Source organism: Podarcis muralis, chromosome 2 (assembly GCF_964188315.1).
Source record: "Podarcis muralis chromosome 2, rPodMur119.hap1.1, whole genome shotgun sequence".
Lineage (NCBI taxonomy): Eukaryota > Metazoa > Chordata > Lepidosauria > Squamata > Lacertidae > Podarcis > Podarcis muralis.
Window position 1 is genome coordinate 14,668,772 of NC_135656.1, and position 23,628 is coordinate 14,692,399.

The 23,628-nt window shown below is 48.9% G+C and overlaps 1 protein-coding gene across 1 annotated transcript in view; it reads right to left on the bottom strand.

The window, feature by feature from the left end:
• TAMALIN (trafficking regulator and scaffold protein tamalin) overlaps positions 1-21,174 on the bottom strand; it is a 39,657-nt gene extending 18,483 nt beyond the window's left edge. Inside the window, exons 1-2 of the mRNA XM_077923922.1 lie at positions 20,944-21,174; positions 509-558 (exon numbers count right to left, since the gene is read on the bottom strand). Coding sequence (XP_077780048.1) covers positions 509-558; positions 20,944-21,108 — 215 coding nt within the window. The 5' untranslated portion in view covers positions 21,109-21,174. The remainder of the gene's footprint in view (positions 1-508; positions 559-20,943) is intronic.
• Positions 21,175-23,628: the final 2,454 nt, after the last annotated feature.

Consider the following 23,628-nt stretch of genomic DNA (forward strand, 5'->3'; position numbering starts at 1 on the left):
CCCTGTTCCTGTCAAGCGCGCCCCAGGGGTGGGGGAGAATGTCAAAGACTCCCCAGATGATCCGCCTCCTTTTAGAAATCAGTCAAGCCATTGTCGCTATTGAAAGAGCAGCTCATTCAGAGGCAGGGATGAAGGCCCTGTCCTTAAAGCTCCTCCCCGAAGGCCATTCACACCCCCAGAGACCATCCGCTGAGCTGGGAATACCCTAGAGGGTGGCAGCACGTGTGGCAGCAGCTGTGATCCGGGATTAAGGAGCCGCAGCGGAAAAAATGAACTAGAGAGCGCGGTGAGGCAGGGAAGGAAGAAGACAACCGTCTGGACGCACCATTGTGATCGGATGTGCTTTCTGTTGAGTCCACGGGGCAATCACAAATACCGCAAGGCTACATGCTTAGTCTGACTTAAGAGATACACAGAGAGAGAGAGATAAGAGTAAGCAGAAAGCCAGCAAACAGAATTTGCTGATTCCGCTTAAATTCTTCTAGAGGAAAGGAACAAAGGAACTTACCTGTGCTGCTCGGGTGACTGGCTGAGAGATCGCCATTTGAATCCGGAGCCCTGAGGAAGAGATGGCAAGAGGAAAACAAAGACCGCAATTAGTGAAGGCATGTCTCAAAGTGCGTTCCCTCTTTCTCTCACACACACAAACACAAACGCTACAACACCCAAGGATTGGATAAGGTAGAGGGCTGGACCAGGAGAACTATTTCATGGTTTCGAAGCCAGGGAAAAGCCACAGAGGAACAGGTGCTGAATGACATCTGTTTGCACATGATCATGATTTTATTATTTTTACTCTGCCCATCTGACTGGGCAGCTTCCAGCATATAAATAAGAAACATAATAAAACATCAAACATTAAAAACTCCCCTAGTTGCCAGATCTAGTCGCCACCCCTTTCTATGGCTCTGAAGCACACTACATAACCTTGTACAGTGGTACCTCGGGTTAAGCACTTAATTCGTTCCAGAGGTCCGTTCTTAACCTGAAACTGTTCTTAACCTGAAGCACCACTTTAGCTAATGGGGCCTCCTGTTGCTGCTGCGCCGCTGGAGCACGATTTCTGTTCTCATCCTGAAGCAAAGTTCTTAACCTGAAGCACTATTTCTGGGTTAGCGGAGTCTGTAACCTGAAGTGTATGTAACCTGAAGCGTATGTAACCTGAGGTACCACTGTAAAAAGGAATCTGCCCACTCCAGGTGGTGTTGGACTACAACTCCCATCAGCCCCGATCACTAGCCATGCCGGCTGGGACGGATGGGAGTTGGTGTCCATCAAAAGATGAGCTTATTGCTAGAGCTTTAGCATAAACCCGATTATTTAAGGGGGCTTTTCTTGGAACAGCTCGGGTTCAAATGTTTCAGATACTTGGCCCAGGACTGCAACTGCAAAGAGAGGGTCTTAACACCCACCACCAATTCCGATGTGCAAGCATGCAAGCTCCAAGTCACGTCTTGAACATTGCAGGCTTTTAAAGCCAAATGGCTCGATGCCATGGGGAGAAATGAGAAGTCCTTGAGAGAGAAAGCCTGTTTTATGCAAAAAGCCCCGTATTTTGGAAAAATGAAATCAATTGTCCGGCCCATCCTAAACAGACCCTCTCATTGTTGGGCGTTTGAGCACACCCAGTGCATGCTGGGAGCTGGGGAGAGGGCCAAAGAAGCACATCTATTTGCATAAATAGATCCCACTACCCACTCAGAGGTGGGCGGCAGATCCACATTCCGGTTCCCATTGAGCATTCGGAACGTAAGACTTCTTGGCAAAGCCGCCCGGCAGCAGTTGGACGGAGCGACAATGCGCCGTCTCTTGTGAAGTTTTCCAAGTTGCGCGAGCATGCAAACATATGCGTCTTTGGGGCGTTTTTTTCCCGGCTGAACTCCACATCGTTGCTGGGAGCAGCCAAGAGGCAGAGGCAGCAGGTTTCTATTAAAGAGCCACACATGCAATGGGGATTGTGCTTGAAAGTAAACATCTGCTCTCGCATGGGATGCAAACATTTCCGCACGCCAGCCAGAGCCTGTAAGCACAAAATGTGTCTCTAAGCCGCTGTTTTACACCAGCCTAAAATGACCTCCTGCCAACCTAGCAGTTCGAAAGCACTTCAAAGTACAAGTAGATAAATAGGTACCGCTCCGGCGGGAAGGTAAACGGCGTTTCCGTGCGCTGCTCTGGTTCGCCAGAAGCGGCTTAGTCATGCTGGCCACATGACCCGGAAGCTGTACGCCGGCTCCCTCGGCCAGTAAAGCGAGGTGAGCGCTGCAACCTCAGAGTCGGCAACGACTGGACCTAATGGTCGGGGTCACTTTACCTTTAAAATGGCTTAGATCACGGCCTGTTGGCTCAAAGATCCCCGCAATAGTTTTGCAAGTCTATCCAGCGTGAGCTCGTTGGAGCTGCTTCGGGTTTTTGGGAACAGCGTGCCGCTGTTTCGCAGCAGAGATGATGATTTAGCTCTCTGTTACGGAAAAGGTCTAGCCTCACTTACTGGGCCAGAAAAAGCTGCTTCGAGTTTGGATACAATACAAGTGACTCGCCCTTTAATGAAGTGGGATAACTGAAGGACACAAATCAAAGGAGGCAGAGGGCCAGAACTGGACACTTATAGCCTAAGCCAGGGGTCAGCAAACTTTTTCAGCAGGAGGCCGGTTCACTGTCCCTCAGACCTTGTGGGGGGCCGGACTATATTTTGAAAGAAAGAAAGAAAAAGATTGAATTCCTATGCTCCACAAATAACCCAGAGATGCATTTGAAATAAAAGGACACATTCTACTCATGTAAAAACACGCTGATTCCTGGACCGTCCACGGGCCGGATTTAGAAGGCAATTGGGCCGGATCCAGCCCCCGGGCCTTAGTTTGCCTACCCATGGCTTAAGTCAACCACTGAGTTAGGTACACCTAAACCCATTTATTCTGATGGGCATCAACAGGCCTAACTGCGGTGCTGGATTGAGGCCTGTAGTTGCAGAGGATGAATTCCCAAGGTATTCTTGAATCTACTTGCAGAAGCAGACTGCCAGGGCAGGAGAAATCCCAGTTCCCTGGTGGCCTAAGGAACCTACACACCCAAAGCTCACACTCCTGGGATCGTTTTAGAGAAGGGGTGGGGATCTTAAGGGTGGGGGGGGGCAGTGTGGCCCACTGGAATTCTCTATCTGGCCCTCTGGCTTTTTTTCTCCCCGGTCCTGCTCTTGAGTGCTTTTGCTGGGCTGTGTCCTTGAGCCGTGATGTGGAACTTGTTTTTTGCAAATTTCTCCAGTGAGGGGGCTTAGAAATATGTTTTTGGGTGCAAGGAATTCAAATCTTATTATTTTTGTGACTGCACAACATTTAGCTTGGTCAGTATGCTTACAACATACCCTCCAACATTTATCCAATGAAAATAGGGACACCCTAGTCAACAACAGCAGCAGCAACACTAAAATAATAATAATAATAATAATAATAATAATAATAATAATAATACCACCTCACCCATCTAACAGGGTTGCCCCAGCCACTCTGGGCGGCTTCCAACATATATAAAAAACGTAATAAAAAATTAAAAGTTAAAAAACTTCCCTATACAGGGTTGCCTTCAGATGTCTTCTAATGGTTGTAGTTACTTATCTCCTTGCCTCGGGGGTCACATAACTCCATTATCCTCCCAACATTTCTCTGATGAAAATAGGGACTAAGGAAAAGCGGGACATTTTGGGATCAAATCAGAAACCGGGACGGCTTCTTTAAATCTGGTACTGTCCCTGGAAAATAGGGGCACTTGGGGTGCCTGTTATAACTGCAATCATTTTTAATGATTTCTGTGCAATTTTATGCACATTTCACTTACCAAGCAAAACCAAACGATATTCATTTAACCAAAGTCTCTTTCGAATTCCCTGGTCGCATTACAACTTTTAAGCGCCCCTCATTTCTGGAAAGTTGAAAAATTCAACACGCCCTATTGAGCAGGAACCTCCGAGTTTTGTACGGCTGCAGCGTTCCGTACAAAGGGTAAGAGTCATATTCATTGCTCCATCTACTCTGGCCTCAGGCCTCACCCATCACTGGCATGCAACGCCCCGCCCCCCCGAATTAATGTGGCTCCTCTGGGTGAAAAAGAGCCGCTCCCTCTGTTTTTAGAGCTCTGCTCTAGACGAATCCAGAAAAGTCAATTGGATCCAGTTTCAGTCTTCTGAATGCTTCCTCTCTTCGCACAGTCTGTCGAGTTAACTGCTCGCACGCTTTGCGGGGGGAGTCCAGCTCACTCGAGTCCCACTGAAAACCACGTGGTTTGGTTTCTGGGTGTGGGCTGCCGCCATGTATCGCTAGCTGAGCAGAGATCAAGCCAATTTTGCTGCTCTGCAACTGGAGCCAACTGCTGCACTTTCCCCCTCCTAAAAAGTAAGGGGAAAGGGGTGTGCGTCTTATGGAGCGAATGCAGGCGGGAGGCTCTGCTCAGCACTCCCTTTAAAGAGCCGCGTGGAGCGTGTCTGCGGCTCTTCGGCCTGGGAGAGGCTGTGCCCGGCTATCCCATAAGCCAGGACAGCTAGTGGGATCGCTGCGCTGCGATCCCGCTGGCTGTCCTGGCTTCTGGGATTCAGAATATTTTTTTCTTGTTTTCCTCTTCCAAAAACTAGGTGCGTCTTATGGTCTGGTGCGTCTTATAGAGCGGAAAATACAGTAGTTGTGGCAAAGGGGAGAAAGGAAAAACCTGGGAGAAAGAAAACTGCCTGGTTCCCTGTAACCTCACTTTTCGCAGCGAGGGAACCGCCAGAAGGCCCTCAGCTCTGGACCTCAGTGTCCGGGCAGAACAATGGGGGTGGAGACGCTCCTTCAGGTCTACTGGACCGAGGCCGTTTAGGGCTTTAAAAAGAATAAGCAAACAAGAAGAAGAAGAAGAAGAAGAAGAAGAAGAAGAAGAAGAAGAAGAAGAAGAAGAAGAAGAAGAAGAAGAAGACAGCAGCACCGACAGAAGCTGCTCCAAATGGCAACCAGCTGAGAGAAAGAGGATGCAGGAAAATCCCAATTATTCCCTTTCAAGCATGCCTCCAACGCGGCAAGCCATCCCTCCACTCTGGTCCCCGGGAGCCCAAAGATGCAAAAAACGAAATAAGCCGTCTTGGACCTGCATAGACTGCTGTCTCCACCAGTAATTAAACACAGACCCCGGTGCAAACATGTGCTTCCAATATCCAGCTGGAGGCGGAGGCGGCAAAATAAAGGAGACACATCTTTTGGGTTGAGGAGGGTGCGAGCTGGCAGAGTCGGAGCTGGGTGCAAGTAGGAATCACCCGTTGGATATGGGGCGGGGTGTGGGGAGGTTGAAGGCCCCCTTCCCTGCCACCAGGCTCCATCAGATTGGTAGCACAATGCGAGGCCCAACAGTCAAAACGCATGCAAATAATTCCACGCAGCAGTTTTGAAAGTAAAATGAGCTTCTCCTGCACAATATCTTTGTGCTCTGACTCCACCCCATCAATGGGGCGGACGGCTCCATAAACAAACAGGCCTTTTCATCTCCTGGCCGAGAGAGTGGCGGTTTCCTGCCGTGAGGCGCAGGGTGTTTTTAATTCTTATTTTTGCCTTTTCCAGGGTCACAGTTTTACAGAGATCAGAGGCGGCAGACAGATCAGAGGCTGCGCAAAAGCAGGGCAAACAAGGAGAAAAGAGATCGGGCAGCCTGAAAAGGGGGACCCAGATGGCACCCCACCCCTGCTGGGACACCCCGGGGGAGGAACCTGAATCAGGGGACTTCACTCTGGGAAAGGGCTATAGGTCAGCAGTAGCAGAATTTGGGCTCTCAAATGTCACTCCCAATTTGGCGCACATGCTCCCCAGTAGGGCTGGGCGATATATTGATATAGTAGTACAGTGGTACCTCAGGTTACCTACGCTTCAGGTTACAGACTCCACTAACCCAGAAATAGTACCTCGGGTTAAGAACTTTGCTTCAGGATGAGAACAGAAATTGTGCTCCGGCGGCATGGCAGCAGCGGGAAGCCCCATTAGCTAAAGCGGTGCTTCAGGTTAAGAACAGTTTCAGGTTAAGAACGGACCTCCGGAACAAATTAAGTACATAACCAGAGGTACCACTGTACCTTGGTTCTCAAACTTAATCCGTCCCGGAAGTCCATTCCAAAACCAAGGCATTCCAAAACCAAGGAGCGCTTTCCCACAGAAAGTACTGCAAAACGAATTAATCCGTTCCAGACTTATAAAAACAACCCCCAAAACAGCAATTTAACATGATTTTTACTATCTAACGAGACCACTGGTCCATAAAATGAAAATGGTAAACAGTGTACTGCAGTCACACAAGCGATCAACCAGTAGCTGAACTGGGTTCCACAAAGTCACAAAACAAAAAAACAGTCGTGAAAACAAAAACACAAAATAAATAGCAAAAACAGAGAGAACTCGGCGTAAGTCTCAAAACGGAAGTGTGGCACTCAAAACGGAGCACGTTTGGCTTCCGATAAAAGTTCGCAAACCAGAACACTTACTTCCAGGTTTGCAGTGTTTGGGTTCCAAGTTGTTTGAGTACCAAGGCGTTTGAGGAACAAGGTATCACTGTATATCGGAGAATCACAGACTTGTCGAGTTGGAAGGGGCCACGGGGGGTCAACTAGTTGAAACCTCGGCAATGCAGGAATCTTTCGCCCAGGCTGGATCTAGACACATCCAAGAAGCGTTCCAGTTAAACGCGTTGCAAACTTCAAGAAATCAGGTTGGCAAGAAGGGATCTCCACAGCGCCATCTGGTGTCGCACTGTTAGAATGCATAAAGGTAAAGGGGACCCCTGACCATTAGGTCCAGTTGTGGCCGACTCTGGGGTTGCGGCGCTCATCTCGCTTTATTGGCCGAGGGAGCCGGCGTACAGCTTCCGGGTCATGTGGCCAGCATGACTAAGCCGCTTCTGGTGAACCAGAGCAGCACACAGAAACGCCGTTTACCTTCCCACCGGAGCGGTACCTATTTATCTACTTGCACTTTGAGGTGCTTTCAAACTGCTAGGTTGGCAGGAGCTGAGACCGAGCAACGGGAGCTCACCCCGTTGCGGGGATTCGAACCGCTGACCTTCTGATCAGCAAGTCCTAGGCTCTGTGGTTTAACCCACAGTGCCACAAACAATGCATATAAAGTGCTTTATTCTTTGCCAATGTAGCCGAGTCCCCAGTGTGGGATTCAAACTCACAACCCTGAGGTTAAGAGTCTCATGCTCTACTGACCGAGCTATCGCTCAAAGCAGTTTGAAATCGTGATACCGGTTCCATAGTTTCTGTCCCGAAGACATATCGTGAATCGTGATGTACATGCGCGTGCTATGTAACGACAACGGACACCCCTGTTTCCATCAGAGAAACATTGGAGGGTATGGCAAATTGTGTTTGAGAGGGAATGCCTGGGCTCACAACCTATGTGGAAGCGTTCTTGCCTCTCAGTCCGTAAATGTGTTATTGGCAAACAGCAGTGGTTGGTTGATGAGTAAACTGAGATTTTCGCTGCACATTTACCAAAGCCACACCATCCAAGCCTCGGCACTCAGAAAGAAGATGGGGAGAGTTTTGCCCTGTCACCCCGGTTTCTGCCATGAAGTTTAAAAATTGGCATTTTCCAGCCTACCCAAAGGATCCGTGTTCAAGAAGCAATGCAGACAATTTCTGACACACAGCAACTTGTTAAACAGGGCAGTTTTAAGCTGGAATTCCTATGAAACAGCTTCCCTTGCACCCGACCGCGACACTTTACATCCATTGCAAATTCAGTGTGAGAGAGAACAGGGAGCAAAAGCTGGGGAGAGGCACTGAAAGGTACAGTGGCACCTCGGTTTTCAAACAGCTTAGTTCACGAACAACTTGGAACCCAAACACTGCAAGATTGGAAGTAGGTGTCCCCGTGTTTCCTGTTGTGCTGCTAATTTGCATTCCCCATTGTAATTCAAGCCTTCCGTTTCCGATTGCAATGTTCGATTGCAATGTTCCGATTGGCCCTCTAGATGTTTTGGGACTACAATGCCCATCATCCCTGACCGCTGGTCCTTTTAGCTAGGGATGAAGGGAGTTGTAGTCCCAAAACATATGGAGGGTTAAATTTGACCATGCCTGGCCTAACCCGACCAACCTCACAGGGCTGTTGTGATGATAAATTAAGTGATGATGTTGAAGAAATAATAATTTCTGTTGCCCTCAGTTCCTTGACCGAAAGAAGGATAGTGGAGTGGAACGATTGACTGAATCAGGGGCAGTCAACCTTTTTATACCTACCGCCCACTAATGCATCTTTCTTGATGGTAAAATTTCCTTACCACCCACCAGTCTTGTGCCATAGAACCCCCTACCACCCACCTAGAATTCTGAAACGCCCACTAGTGGGCAATAGGGACAAGGTTGACAACCCCTGGATTGAATGAATGAACGACATCTGAAGGCAGCCCTGTTTAGGCAAGTTTTTGATGCTTAATGCTGTATTGTGTTTTTAATATTCGTTTGGGAGCCACCCAGAGTGTCTGGGGAAACCCAGCCAGATGGGTGGGGTATAAATACAGTCATTTGTTGTTGTTTAGTTGTTTAGCCGTGTCCGACTCTTCGTGACCCCCTGGACCAGAGCACGCCAGGCACTCCTGTCTTCCACTGCCTCCCACAGTTTGGTCAAACTCATGCTGGTATCTTCGAGAACACTATCCAACCATCTCGTCCTCTGTCGTCCCCTTCTCCTTGTGCCCTCCATCGTTCCCAACATCAGGGTCTTTTCCAGGGAGTCTTCTCTTCTCATGAGGTGGCCAAAGTATTGGAGCCTCAGCTTCAGGATCTGTCCTTCCAGTGAGCACTCAGGGCTGATTTCCTTAAGAATGGAGAAGTTTGATCTTCTTGCAGTCCATGGGACTCTCAAGAGTCTCCTCCAGCACCATACTTCAAAAGCATCAATTCTTCGGCGATCAGCCTTCTTTATGGTCCAGCTCTCACTTCCATACATCACTACTGGGAAAACCATAGCTTTAACTATACGGACCTTTGTTGGCAAGGTGATGTCTCTGCTTTTTAGGATGCTGTCTAGGTTTGTCATTGCCTTTCTCCCAAGAAGCAGGCGTCTTTTAATTTTGTGACTGCTGTCACCATCTGCAGTGATCATGGAGCCCAAGAAAGTAAAATCTCTCACTGCCTCCCTTTCTTCCCCTTCTATTTGCCAGGAGATGATGGGACTAGTGGCCATGATCTTTGTTTCTTTGATGTTGAGCTTCAAACCATATTTTGCACTCTCCTCTTTCACCCTCAGTAAAAGGTTCATTAAAAGGTTCATTAAAATACAGTCATACCTCGGGTTAAATCTTTTCAGGTTGCGTCCTGCAGTGACCTGGAAGTAACGGAATGGGTTACTTCCGGGTTTCGCCACTCGCGCATGCGCAGAATGACATCACGCGCATGCGCAGCGAATCGTGACCCACACATGCGCGGGTTGCGTTCTGCTCGTGATGTGAACGGGGCTCTGGAACGAATCCCGTTCGCATCCAGAGGTACTGAGATATCCCCAGGAATGGCTGCTACGACGTTTTCTCCTCCTAATCAGGAGGTGTGTTGAGAACTGTAAAAATGCACACGTCGCACTCCTTTTGGGGAGAGATAATAAGAATTCAGCACCCTTGAATCTGGCTGTTAGGAGTGCAATAGTGAAGCACATCTCTCCCATTTTAATTCTGAAGGAAGCAGAGTTCAGCTATCGGACGTCCGAAGGACGCAGAGGTACGTGGAATGCCGCAAAATGCGAATAATTCTTCGCCTCCGGATTCACCCCAGAGGTAGAATCAGCAACAAACCAGGTGGGTTTTAATAGAGCATCCATACAACTTGATACAGAAATTGCGCAAAATGGAAAAAAAGAAAAAAGAAGGATAGTACACAAATTTCTGCTTTGGGGATTCATTACTGTTGGTTATTTTTAAAGCTTTTTTCAGGAGCAATTGAAAAAAAGTCCACAGTTCTGCTCCCAACCTCAGAACAGTTTCTGAAGCTTGTTTTGAAACAACTTCGCAAATTAGCCGCCACCACACAAGTCCCTGACACAATTGTTCTGTTTCTTTACACTTATGTCATTCCTGTTCTGAAAAACAGTGATGTCAAGGTGTTGGGGGGGGGGCTTTTTTTTTTTTTTTGCACTGACGTCATTCCCCCCGCAGCAGTTGGGCCCCCGCTCCGTCTCCCGCCCCCCTATTAAAAGCAACAAATTGTATAACTTGGTTAACGGAACTTATTTCTAGACAGTTTCTCCGGCGCTCAAGCCCATTTGTACAATAGCTCGCAGCATTCAAAGTTCCTTTCAGCAGCTGTTATCTCTGCGTGCAGTAACAGGCTGCCATAGCCACAGGATACTATTATGGGATGTGCAGAGCCGCACAGGAAATGAGTCCTTATTTCCCCCAACTGTTGCCGCAACCAGCACAAACTTCAGCTCAGAGACGTAGCGCTTGGAGGCCAAATTGCCTCTGCAGGGCTATATTTACGTTACAGCTTAGAGCAGGGGTCGGCAAGGCTTACTGGGCCCGGGCTGGATCACTCCTGCGGAGATCCTCCGAGGGCCGGACAGGCGCAGTGCGACACCAGAAATCGTGTCTGTGCATGTCCACGGCGCCAGAAATCGCTTCTGCGCACACCCAGATGCATGAAAATCGCGCCTGCAAAGAAGTGATTTCCGGCGCTGCGGACATGCACAGAAGCGGTTTCTGGCACCGTGGGCATGCACATAAACGATTTCTGGCGCCACAGACATGCCCGGAAGAGATTTCTGGTGTCTGAGCACACGCAGAAGTGATTTCCGGCATCTGGGCATGTGCAGAAGCAATTTCTGGTGCTGCGGACATGCGCAGAAGCGATTTCCGGCATCTGGGCACGCGCAGAAGCGATTTCCGGAATCTGGGCATGCGCAGAAGCGATTTCCAGTGCCGCAGACATGCGCAGAAGCGATTTCTGGAGTCTCTGCGCCGCACTGCGCCGGTTTAGTGCAGCGTGTGGAGACTCACTGAGCAGGCGGCTCAGTTAAATGGCCTCTGTGGGCCGCTAGTGGCCCATGGGTCACAGGTTGGGGACCCCTGGCTTATAGGCTAGCCCCGCACCATGCATTGAAAGCACATTTACATGACTTTAACAGTCGTGGCTCCCTGCTTGCAAAAAAAATCCTGGGAATTATAGTTCATCACAGAGCTACAATTCCCAGCGCCCTTAAACTACAGTTCCTAGGATTCTTTGGACAGTTAAAGTGGTCCAATTGTTCATCGCAGTGGGCCTTCTCAGTAGTGGCACCCTACAGCCTCCCATGAGATGTCAAGGAGATAAATAACTACATGGCAGTTTTTAATGTCTGGCACCTTATTATGCTTTTATATGTGCTGGAAACCCAGCCAGATTGGCAGGATATATTATTATTATTATTATTATTATTATTATTATTATTACAGTGGACGCTTGGGTTGCGAACGTGATCCATGCGGGATGCACGTTAGAAACCTGCAGCGGCGCGTCTGCGCACATTGTGATTCGGTGCTTCTGCGCATGCACAAAGCGGGATTTAGCACTTCTGCACATGCGCGACCGCCGAAACCCGTAAGTAACCCGTTCCAGTACTTCTGGGTTTCGGCGGTCCACAACCTGAAAAAACGCAACCTGAAGCGTCTGTAACCCAAAGTATGACTGTATTATTATTATGTTTTATCGCTTTATTATTAATATTCCGCTGGGAGCCGACCAGAGTGGCTGGGGAAACTCAGCCAGATGGGCAGGGTATTAATCATCATCATCATCATCATCAACTGGAAACTAAGTCTTATGAGGAGCGCTTGAAGGAGCTGGGTATGTTTAGCCTGGAAAAGAGGAAACTGATAGGAGCTATGATAACCATCTTCAAATATCTTAAGAGCTGTCACGCGAAGAGGAAACATGCTTGTTTTCTCCTGCTCTGGAGGGTAGGACTCGAACCAATGGCTTCAAGTTTCTGGAGAAGAGATTCTGACTAAACATTCAGAAAACCAGTAGTGGAGGAGACTCCAACAAGAGGCTGTTGACTCTCCTTCCTCGGAGGTTTTTAAGCAGAGGTTCGATGGTCATCTGTCATGGATGCTTTAACCAAGATTCCTGCATTGTGGGGGTTCTTTAACAGCAAGTCCAGGTGAACATCAGCTAGCCTGGTTCTTTTTAAAGAATTTCCAGTCAAAGACACATCACAATAACTTTCCTTAGAGGGGTTGTGGGCAAAGTGGGTTTCCAGGTGGTCTAGATGCTTTTCATGTTGAACTTGAGCATGGATATCCATGCAGGCGCACATGCGCCAGAATATCAATGGAAACATCCCCTGGGTATCACACAAAGTGAGTAATTAGTAATAGTTGGAATTTATGCGCCAAATGATAGTCGGAATTTTATAAAACATTAGAAGAAAGAATGTTTGAATTCATGGACCAGAAAGTAATTCTACTTGGAGATACTAATGGGGGTGGTCTCCCTACAAATGGATAGGACAATAAGGAGAAACGAACATAAGGAAGGGAGACTATAATTTGGTTATAATTTGGGAGGTTTAAACACCCACTGGACAGAGAAGTCACTTTTTTCTCAGAGCCACAATCAGTCTGCCGGAAGAATCGACTTGATATGGACATCCAGTGATTTATCATTGAGGATGAAGAAAACAGATACCGCCTAGGTCACTTTCAGACCACAATCCTGTGTTAGTGGAACTGAGAGAAGAAGGGGAAACTCCACAGAGGAGGTGGCTAAATGAAGGAATTTTGGACAACAAACACCTCACAAATAGTGGGGAAAACTTAAAGGGACTTTTACAATTTAATTTAAATCCGGGAACGGAGCTGAATGTGGTATGGGACACAAGTTAAAGCAGCAATGCGAGGTTTTTTTTCCATACAACAGAATGCTCTTCAGGCGACTTTTAACCTTTTAAAAAACACACAGGAGCACTGAGCAAAGCACGAGAAGGGCCTTGTGCCTGTGAACTTTAAAGAGGAAAAGGAAACAGGCAGGCGTCCCTTTTTGCAACTGATGTGGTACACGCATACTTTGTGCTTTAGTAATTCAACCCCGAAGGAGCCACGCCAAAGCCGGGTCTGGGATCCGGTAATGAGGGCATCAAAGGTTTTACAGGGGGAGGGGAGAAGGCTTGGAGAAAACTTTGCAAAAAAGGAAGCTTTGCCACCATAAGACCCAAAACTCTTATACTTTATTTAAAAATGGCACCTGTTGAACTAATATGTTGAAATTGGCACCGCTGATCAACCCGATGGGGTCTGCGGATGCAGGAAAGTTTCAAACCGATCCAATAAGAATTGCCAGAGGTCCAGCAATATAAAGAAAGTCTGAAATGGAGGCTTCCACCTCCCATTTTAAAAATAGCGAGATCATTTATTTATTTTCCATTTTGGTGAAACCTAGTGTGATTCTTATTCAGGCCTCTCAAGGAAAGCAACTGGATGAAATTTTGAGCAGCGGTTCAAAAGTTAAGGTTTTCCTGCTCCATTAAAGTCTATGGCAGTAAGTACAGTGGTACCTCGGTTTACGAACTTAATCCGTTCCGGAAGTCCGTTCTTAAACCGAGGTGTGCTCCCTAATGAGGCCTCCCGCCACCAGTGCCCTTCCACCATTTAGATTCCGTTCTTGGACGAAGGTAAAGTTCTCAAACCAAGACACTATCTCCGGTTTTGTGGAGTGTGTATACCAAATCGTACTTAAACTGGACTGTTCTTAAACTGAGGTACCACTGTACTGGAAAAATAAGTACATAGCTCTGGGTTTGAAGTGAAGATTTTGCCAGGACCACCATGTTTGTGGAGAGAGCGCGTGCAGCGCCTACTCCTTTGGTTATGAAATATGCCAGTGTGGTGCAGTGATTAAATAAGGGCTTGCCAATCTTTTGGGGCCTGAGATCACCTTTGGAAACCTACTCCAGTCTCACTACCAGTGTTATAAACTCAGATATATAAGCATGGCACCAAATGGCTCCTTTAACCAGGGTTAAAGTAGCCAAAATGGAATGTCTAGTTGCCATTTTGGGGCAAGACGGCTCTAAAGTCTTATTTTTCAGATGATGGACTGAATGTGATGGATTGTCAGTAAAAGATCTGGCTGGTTCAGGCGAGAACCTTGAACTTAGAGAACTTAAAGAAGGAAAGTCACTTGATCCAGGGACGGTCAACATAGATATTGGCCTATTCCGACCTCTTTTTCTGAAGGGTGAAACAGACCATTCATAAAGTAAGAATTTTCCTCATAACTGTGAGCAGGGCCGAGGGGTGAAGTAAGAGAACCTACAACATTTAATAATAATAATAATAATAATAATAATAATAATAATAATAATAATAATAATTTATTATTTATACCCCGCCCATCTGGCTGAGTTTCCCCAGCCGCTCTGGGTGGCTCCCAATCAAATGTTAAAAACAGTACAGCATTAAATATTAAAAACTTCCCTGAACAGGGCTGCCTTCAGATGTCTTTTAAAGATAGGATAGCCGCTTATTTCCTTCACATCTGAAGGGAGGGTGTTCCACAGAGCGGGCGCCACTACTGAGAAAGCCCTCCGCCTGGTTCCCTGTAACCTCACTTCTCGCAGTGAGAGAACCGCCAGAAGGCCCTCGGCGCTGGACCTCAGTGTCTGGGCTAAACGATGGGGGTGGAGATATAACTATAAATGTTGTTCACTGCTCCTGCTCAGGCTGCACAGAAAAAGCAGTTCGGCTCCTGAAATTCATTCTGATTGTACAGTTAAAATAGAACTGATGGAATTCCGCAGGATGTGGTATTAGCATGGGGAAACAGTCAGGATCCACTGATGCCCAGATGGTGGAGTTATCGGGCACCATCCTGGTGCCCAGATATCTTTACTTGGTCTCAAGTGGCCGATAGGTAAAGGTAAAGGGACCCCTGACCGTAAGGTCCAGTCGTGAATGACTCTGGGGTTGCGGTGCTCATCTTGCTTTATTGGCTGAGGGAGCCAGCGTACAGCTTCCGGGTCATGTGGCCAGCGTGACTAAGCTGCTTCTGGCGAACCAGAATAGCACACGGAAACATCGTTTACCTTCCCACCGGAGCGGTACCTATTTATCTACTTGCACTTTGACGTGCTTTCAAACTGCTAGGTTAGCAGGAGCAGGGACTGAGCAACAGGAGCTCACCCTGTCACAGTTATCTGAACCTCCGACCTTCTGATCGGCAAGTCCTAGGCTCTGTGGTTTAACCCACAGCACCACCCACGTCCCTTTTGCCAGCCTATATAGAAAGTCCTAAACCAAATTGGACCGGTGATCTGACTCAGTAGAACCCCCATGTTCCAGATTCCTGGCTAGATGCAGAGGGGCTTTCCAGCTGCCTTTGGTTACCAAGGCTTGCCTGAAACCCCACTGGCCAAAATGGGGCTGGCGATAGCCCAACGGCTTCTTTCCGTGTTCAGAATAAAAGTAAAGGGACCCCTGACCATTAGGTCCAGTCGTGGACGACTCTGGAGTTGCGGCACTCATCTCACTTTACTGGCCGAGCGTACAGCTTCCAGGTCATGTGGCCAGCATGACTAAGCTGCTTCTGGCAAACCAGAGCAGCGCATGGAAACGCCGTTTACCTTCCCGCTGGAGTGGTACCTATTTATCTACTGGCCGATAGCCAGGTGCAAAATGTGCCTGGTTCCTGGTTAATTTCGAACACTGCCTCCTGTATACCCTATTCTCCTTCTGAACCCTATCAGCCTCACACTTGATACCCGAAAAACACACCTCGCCACACGGTGACTGCAACCCCCATTTCATACACACCATCACAAACGCCCCAGTCGGCACAGCCTGCAAATCCCCGCTGCAACCCTAATCGCCTACCCCACCTGGCAATCTTGCACACATAGACCATTAATAGAACCTGCTATTTTAATAACTCTCCTTCTCAAAAACCAGAAGAATTCATTAAATAAATAAATAAAAACACCCTGCCTTTTAGGACTGGCTACGGTTCTCTCCTGTTGGCACAAGCTCAACAAAAGCAAGAAATTAAAAGCTAAGTCGGGTGCTTTAACAGACCTGCCTTGTGATCAGTAATGACGCTGCTCCATGATCACAAATGGCACTCGCTTCCAACATTGCTTTTCCTTGGCCATTCAGTTTCCAAATGCACATGGGGAAGACAGACTCTCCTGGGACACACAGACACACAAAATACCCTACCTTTTCCTGGTCCTGTATTGCCCTATTAGAGCCTTATTTTACTGCTAATGTTCTTTTGATCAGTGAATCATTGTAGTGATGCATCTCAAAAATGTCAAGTACTCATATTTTATCTGGAGAACTTGACCAAACTAATGTCCCAGGAATTTAGGCTACTAATATTGTTGGCAATTGTTCCCTTTCTTCCATAAGCCGGTGATCCAAGTGGTTATCTAGCTTAACAACTGGAAGAACTTTTGTGCTTTTCAAAAAATAAATAAATATTTGTGTGTACGGTGAGGGTAGGAGGATAAGTCAAATACGCTGGACACAAGAAGCATTTGAAGTTCTCCGCATTTTCCTTCACTCAGACCACCAATCCCTCCTTGTTGGAGCAAAGAAAAGGTCGTAGGAGACCTGGACATATTTTGTAGATAGGCTGGGATGTGTTAACTTACTTTTTCACTGGATTTAACATTATGATTACCCCTACATCAGTTTTGGCAAACCTCTGGCCTGGGCATTCGCCAGTTGCCAACTTTTCTGACACTGAAAAAGCACCGAATCTTCAAATTGCCCTGGTCAACAAGCTAAGCTGCTCAGCAGCTTCGGGGGGGGGGGGGGAAGAGTCTGGTGTTAAGCCACTTTTAACTGCAATCCTGCCAGACAGAGTTTACCACAGGAGCCCGACGACTTGCCTGAAGCAACATATGCGGTTGAAAACCATATTGCATGCGACTGCGGAGCTCATGGTGCTAGTACCAGATGTACTGGCTTTGTATTTTGCCAACGAGACCGGCTTCAGTTCAGATTTAGTTGCTGCTGCAAAGTTCAGGAGCTGCTTCGAGAAAGCAGCAGTAAAGCTATGAGAAAAGGCACTAGCGACTTTGCAGTTTGCCGGCTGATTTAATTGCTTTCTGGAAGATCAAGCAGGAGCAACGAATATTTCAGGTGTAGGGGGGTGAAATGAAGAGTTTTAAAATAACAGCCTTCCTCCAGGTAGCTCAGCGCAGCCTACGGTCACATTTTCTCCACACATTTAAAGCACTTTTACACCGCCGTTAGAACCATGAATCTAAGAAATCCTGGGAACTGCAGTTTGAGACGGGTGCTGGGAATTGCGGCTCTGCAAGGGGTAAGCTACTGTAGACAGGATTCTTTGGGGGAGCCATGACCGTAAAAAGTGGTATAAATGTTTTGAACGTATGTGACCTCCGCAGCTTTCTCTAACCAGTTTTATTTTCACAACAACCTTGTGAGTTAGGCTGGACAGACAGATGTTGACCGACTCAAGATCACCGATTGAGTTGTGTGGCAGAATGGAGATGTGAAATTGGGTTTCTTCCAACCCTCTAACCCAACCTCCAGAGGTTGTTGGATTGCAACTGCAATAGTCCTTGCCCCTAGGATATGCTGCCAGGGGCTGGTGAGCGTTGTAGTCCAGGGGTCAGCAAACTTTTTCAACAGGGGGCCGGTCCACTGTCCCTCAGACCCTGTGGGGGGCTGGACTATTTTTTTTTGGGGGGGGGGGAGCACGAATTCCTGTGCCCCACAAATAACCCAGAGATGCATTTTAAATAAAAGAACACATTCTACTCTTGTAAAAACACACTGATTCCCGGACCGTCCGCGGGCCGGATTTAGAAGGCGATTGGGCCGGATCCGGCCCCCGGGCCTTAGTTTGCCTACCCATGTTGTAGTCTAAACACATCTGGAGAGCAGCACATTGGGGAAGACTGACCTAAGGCATATTCACATGGGGTAGAAATGGAGTACAAAAGAAAGTTAGAGCAGATGTAGCCACACAGACTACGAAAGCAGATGACAGTCATTGAAATGCAGGAAAACAAGGGATAAGTCCGTATACAGATGAGAGAGAAGGAAGTCCTTGCTATAGGAGGAGAATCAGGGTGTCTTTACTCTGTGGTTGGAAAAACAGAGTAACCAAATGCTATTATTTTTATTTATTTACTAAATTTGCATGCCACTCTTCATCCTTGGATCTCAGAGCGCCTCACAAATCATCACACTTCTCATTAGCTAATGAATAACCCCCGAATGAGATACTGTTCAAGTAATCACCCCAAGATGCTGGGATCAAGTAACCGGTGATCAGCAGGGTTCGATCTGCCTGTGAATAGATAGTAGGCATCTCAAGCTTATATGGCTCCTTGGCCAGAGATTTCTGATCCTATTTCCCAGAACTGCTAAGCCTTGCACACTCTACACAGACCATGGTACACCTGCAACTTAGAAGTCATAGTTGCATCAATTCTCCCTCTCTCAAGTTGATTTAGCTTTCCAAGGAACCCAATCAGGTACCTCTAGAAGCACGAAACGGAACGAGGACCACAAAGTTTGAAAGGGAGAAATTGCCAAATGAATACTGCATCATTTCCTCACCCTATTGCCACTTCTCAATAGGTTCCCTTCAGATAAGGAAACATCCCTTTGGAAGTGCCCAAACACCACAATTGTCTAACCCAGATGTCCATGTTCCACGTTAAACACACAAATAAAAATACCAGTGAGCTCAATAATATTGTTTTCTAGGTATTAAATATGAGGAGCATTTTTGCATGAAGTCTCTTGGGAACATTTGCGGGACAGAAAGTAGGTGCCATTTTTAAAGGCGAATGGATACCCCAGCCAGGGGTGGCTGTAGGTTGCATACCCACATGCCCCATGCAAAGAAGCATTGTCTGGAACAAAAAAAGCAACATCCCATATACCAGGGATCGTGAATGTGGTGGTCTCCAAATACAGCTGCACTCCAAATCCCATCAGCCCCAACCAGACAAGGATGATGGGAGGTGGAGTCCAATAAATATCTGAAGAACCCAGCGAGTCATAGGTTGACACACATGCAAACACATCAAAAGTAAAGGTAAAGGGACCCCTGACCATTAGGTCCAGTCATGACCAACTCTGGGGTTGCGGCGCTCATCTCGCTTTATTGACCAAGGGAGCCGGCATACAGCCATACATGTGGCCAGTATGACTAAGCCGCTTCTGGCAAACCAGAGCAGCGCACGGAAACGCCGTTTACCTTCCCGCCGGAGCGGTACCTATTTATCTACTTGCACTTTGACGTGCTTTCGAACTGCTAGGTTGGCAGGAGCAGGGACCGAGCAACGGGAGATCACCCAGTCGCAGGGATTTGAACCGCCGACCTTCTGATCGGCAAGCCCCAGGCTCTGTGGTTTAGACCACAGCGCCACCCGCGTTCCATCAAAACTACCCCTGTAAAAGGAGAGTCTCTTCTTTCTCTCTCTCCTGGTAAAAAGATTTTGGGAGGTCCAACAGCTGCATCACCAGCTTCAGATAGCAGCCACTAATTCAGTCTGCATAGCACCAAAAGCCACAATTTGTGTTTGCATTTTACTTGCACAGTGGTACCTCGGGTTACATACGCTTCAGATTACAGACTCCGCTAACCCAGAAATAGTGCTTCAGGTTAAGAACTTTGCTTCAGGATAAGAACAGAAATCGTGCTCCGGCGGCGCAGCAGCAGCAGGAGGCCCCATTAGCTAAAGTGGTGCTTCAGGTTAAGAACAGTTTCAGGTTAAGAACGGACCTCCGGAACGAATTAAATTCTTAACCCAAGGTACCACTGTATTACTAATTTCTCACTTTGTGGGATACCCGGGGAATGTTTCCATTGATATTCTGGCGCATGTGCGCCTGCATGGATATCCATGCTCAAGTTCAACATGAAAAACATCTTATAGACCACCTGAGAACAGAAATCGTGCTCCAGTGGCGCGGCAGCAGCAGGAGGCCCCATTAGCTAAAGTGGTGCTTCAGGTTAAGAACACTTTCAGGTTAAGAACGGACCTCCGGAACGAATTAAGTACTCAACCCGAGGTACCACTGTACTCACAACCACCTTGCTGGGCAAGAAACGCCGTCCATTTATATAGGACAGGCATTAAAAACCACCTGAACTAAATAAGTACAGTAGTCCATAAGAGTGAGACAAACAAACTATCCTTTTTGGGCAACAATGCGCAGAGCCCAGAAGGGAGTTCGACTGTCCCCACAAATGGCAACTTAGAAGATGATTCCTGCAATTGCAGGGGAGCTGGGATAGATGACCCTCGGGGTCCCTTTCCAACTCCCAGGTGAGCCACGTGGAACAAGCAAAGTAGCGCCAGCAGCATTCCTTTTGTCCCTTGCGTCGCCCAAGCAGGAGGAGGCGACAAGGGGAAAATCCGTGTCAAGAGACCTCGCCTCTCCCTCCGCACCAGGGAGTCCCGACCCAGCAGCACCCCGATTCCCACTTCGCCCCCCATTGCGGACTGGAAGCGCGCCTCGCAGGTGCTCCAAGGATGCAGGGGAGGACTTAAGCAGGACTTTGATCTCGGGGACGCGCATCCGAGATGGGGGCGGGGGGGCGACCGAGGGGAAAGCATGGCTGGGAGGAGGTGGAAGGAAGGAAACGTCTCCAAGAAAGGCAGCCGGGAAGAGGCGCGGGAGGAGGGGGGCGACGTCCCCTCGTGTTTTTCCATCTCCCGTGGAGTTGAAGAGGGAAATCCCGGGCGGGTGTCATTCATTCCTGCCCCGATCCTCGGGGGGAAAGTGATGGGGGGTGGGGTGGGAGGCGGCAGAGGCGTATTATTAGGGTCCGGAATGGGACCCGCCCTAGGACTGGGGTCTCTTGGCTTAGGGCGGCGGGGAGCGCGTAACGTGAGAACGCGGCGCGTGTTCGCGAGACACGGGTCTCGGATCCAGCCCCGCGCTTCCGTCCGTGCAGAGAGGGGGGCTCTCACTCACCCTCCGGGCTCGGGGCAAGGTGCCCCCCGAGGCCGCCAGCGCCCTTTCCAGCTCCAGCTCCGACGCTCGGCCGCCGACAACACCGGCGCCCGCCACACTCGACGCCGCCGCCGCCTCTGGGTCGGGCTGCCCCGGCCGGAGCCTCCGGAGCCTCCGCAGGGTCATAGCCGGGGGGGGCGGAAAGGAAAAGGGGGCGGCGGCGCTGCACGGAGCTATATGGGCTCTTGGAGGAGCGCCGGGGGCGGGGCGTCGCGGAGACCACGCCCTCCTCCCGGCCAGGCCACGCCCTCCCCTCGGCTTCTCTCGCCAGCGGTGTCTCTCCCCGCCTCTTTAGGGGCCGGCGGAGCCACGCCCTTTCCAGTTAGACCCCGCCCCCTCGAGCCCATAGCCGGGAACGTCCCCGCCTTCTTTCCGGAGTAGAATGGGAAGGGACCCCAAGTGGTCATCTAGACCAACCCCCTGCAATGCAAGAATCCTGCCGGGCTGGGCTCGAACCAGCAACCTTCTGGTGAACAGCCATTGCGCCAGGGACCCATTGCGCGGCCACAGAGGTTCAGGAGGAGGGGAATAGCCCCGTTGGTTAGAGCGGGGTGTTGATATTGCCGAGGTTGCAGGTGCGGGCCAGCTGCATATTCCTGCCTTGGGGTGGGGTGGACTAGATGATCCTCAAGAGTCCCTTCCAGTTCTAAATGGGGGGCACTCTGGCCGCTCTCCAAGACCATGCAGCTGTTCTCAACCTGTGGGTCCCCAGATGTTGTTGGACTACAACTCCCATCATCCCCGAGCTCTGGCCTTGCTAGCTAGGGGTGATGGGAGTTGTAGTTCAACAACATTTGGGGACCTAAATGCTGAGAAAGGCTGCAAGGAACCCTTTTGACGCTTTCCAGAGGAATCCCCCCTCCCAGCCTTCTCCTGTGAGTCACGCCCCCCCCCCGTCTGCCTCTTCAACGTCCAAGGCGCTAGACCTCAGTGTTCTTGCAGAGGGCGCCCCCCCCTTGTCTGCCTCTTCCACTTCCAAGGCGCTAGATCTCAGTGTTCTTGCAGAGGGCGCCCTCGCCTGCCTCTTGAACTTCCAAGGCGCTAGACCTCACTGTTCTTGCAGAGGGCGCCCTCGCCTGCCTCTTCCACTTCCAAGGCGCTAGACCTCAGTGTTCTTGCAGAGGCCGCCCCCCGTCTGCCTCTTGAACTTCCAAGGCGCTAGACCTCAGTGTTCTTGCAGAGGGCGCCCCCCGTCTGCCTCTTCAACTTCCAAGGCGCTAGACCTCAGTGTTCTTGCAGAGGGCGCCCCCCCCCCGTCTGCCTCTTCAACTTCCAAGGCGCTAGACCTCAGTGTTCTTGCACAGCCCGCCAGGGGTGGGGCCGGAGGGTCTCGGATTGCGCCCTTTCCCGAGAGATCCGGATTGTTTCAATTGTCTCCGGTGTGACTACAAGACAATGCTCTTTTTTATGCGGTCCAGGTAGCGGGGCTTCCGTTGCGTGTCTTGCCTTAGCCTTAGGCTGGGAAACCGGATCTTGGCCCCCGTTTCTGAAGCCATGAAAGCGATCCTTGTGGCAACAAACAAAAAGCTCTCTCTTTTTTTGCTTTTGCATACAAATCCGAAATGCCTGCAAAGGAATTGTTTTCCGAACAAACGAGGATTGTGCTTTTGCTCTCTTGCAAACCCTGCCCCAATCTTCGTTTGTGGCAAAGCGACGAGACAATCCTCATTAGAATTTATTGATTTGCAAATTATAAGACAGCTCACTTCCCCCTTGGTCGTCTGCATATTTTGTTCCTGGGGACCGGAGGGCGGCGTGTGTGGATATGGGAAGGGTTGGACGTTGCTTGAAAGAAAGAAAGCAAAGGAAGAGAAAAAAGGACTTGGTTTATTTATTGCACGCCGATAAATAAATATTGCACGCAGACCAACTCTCTCCTGTAGACAGATGCGGTTGGAATATGCCCCGGGACTGTATACTGGTAAATATAACACTGTATTTCTGTATGTATGTATTTTTAAATTCTCGCTCGTGCTGCTTTCGCGTGCGATTATATGGTAACGTAGTGCCCTCTGCTGACCAAACGTCTCATTTTTATGGGAAATGTTCATAAATAGTTAGGAAAGCCCATAAGTGCGTAAGTATTCCCTAACGGAAATTGAGATGGCCTGGTTCTATTAGTTACAAATCACACATTAGAAATGCTGATCATTTACCAGGTGTATCTGATTTCCCGAAACTCACCAGATAAGGAAAGTGCCATGGAAAACACTCGGTATACGATTTCGCAGAAATCTCATTTAAGGATGCAACCGTGTGACGCTGCGCCACCTACCTGGGAACAAGTTCCTGAGTAGTCGTGCACAGGAAACAAAAAAATCTACTTATGTTCACAGCCATCACTTTATCCCTTTGCAATGAGTTCATTGGCTAATTGTGTTACACATGAAGGAAAGCTTCCTTTTGTTTGCTATAAACCTACTGCTAATCACTCTTAAAGGTAAAGGTACCCCTGCCCGTACGGGCCAGTCTTGACAGACTCTAGGGTTGTGCGCCCATCTCAAGAGGCCGGGGGCCAGCGCTGTCCGGAGACACTTCCGGGTCACGTGGCCAGCGTGACAAGCTGCATCTGGCGAGCCAGAGCCGCACACGGAAACGCCGTTTACCTTCCCGCTAGTAAGCGGTCCCTATTTATCTACTTGCACC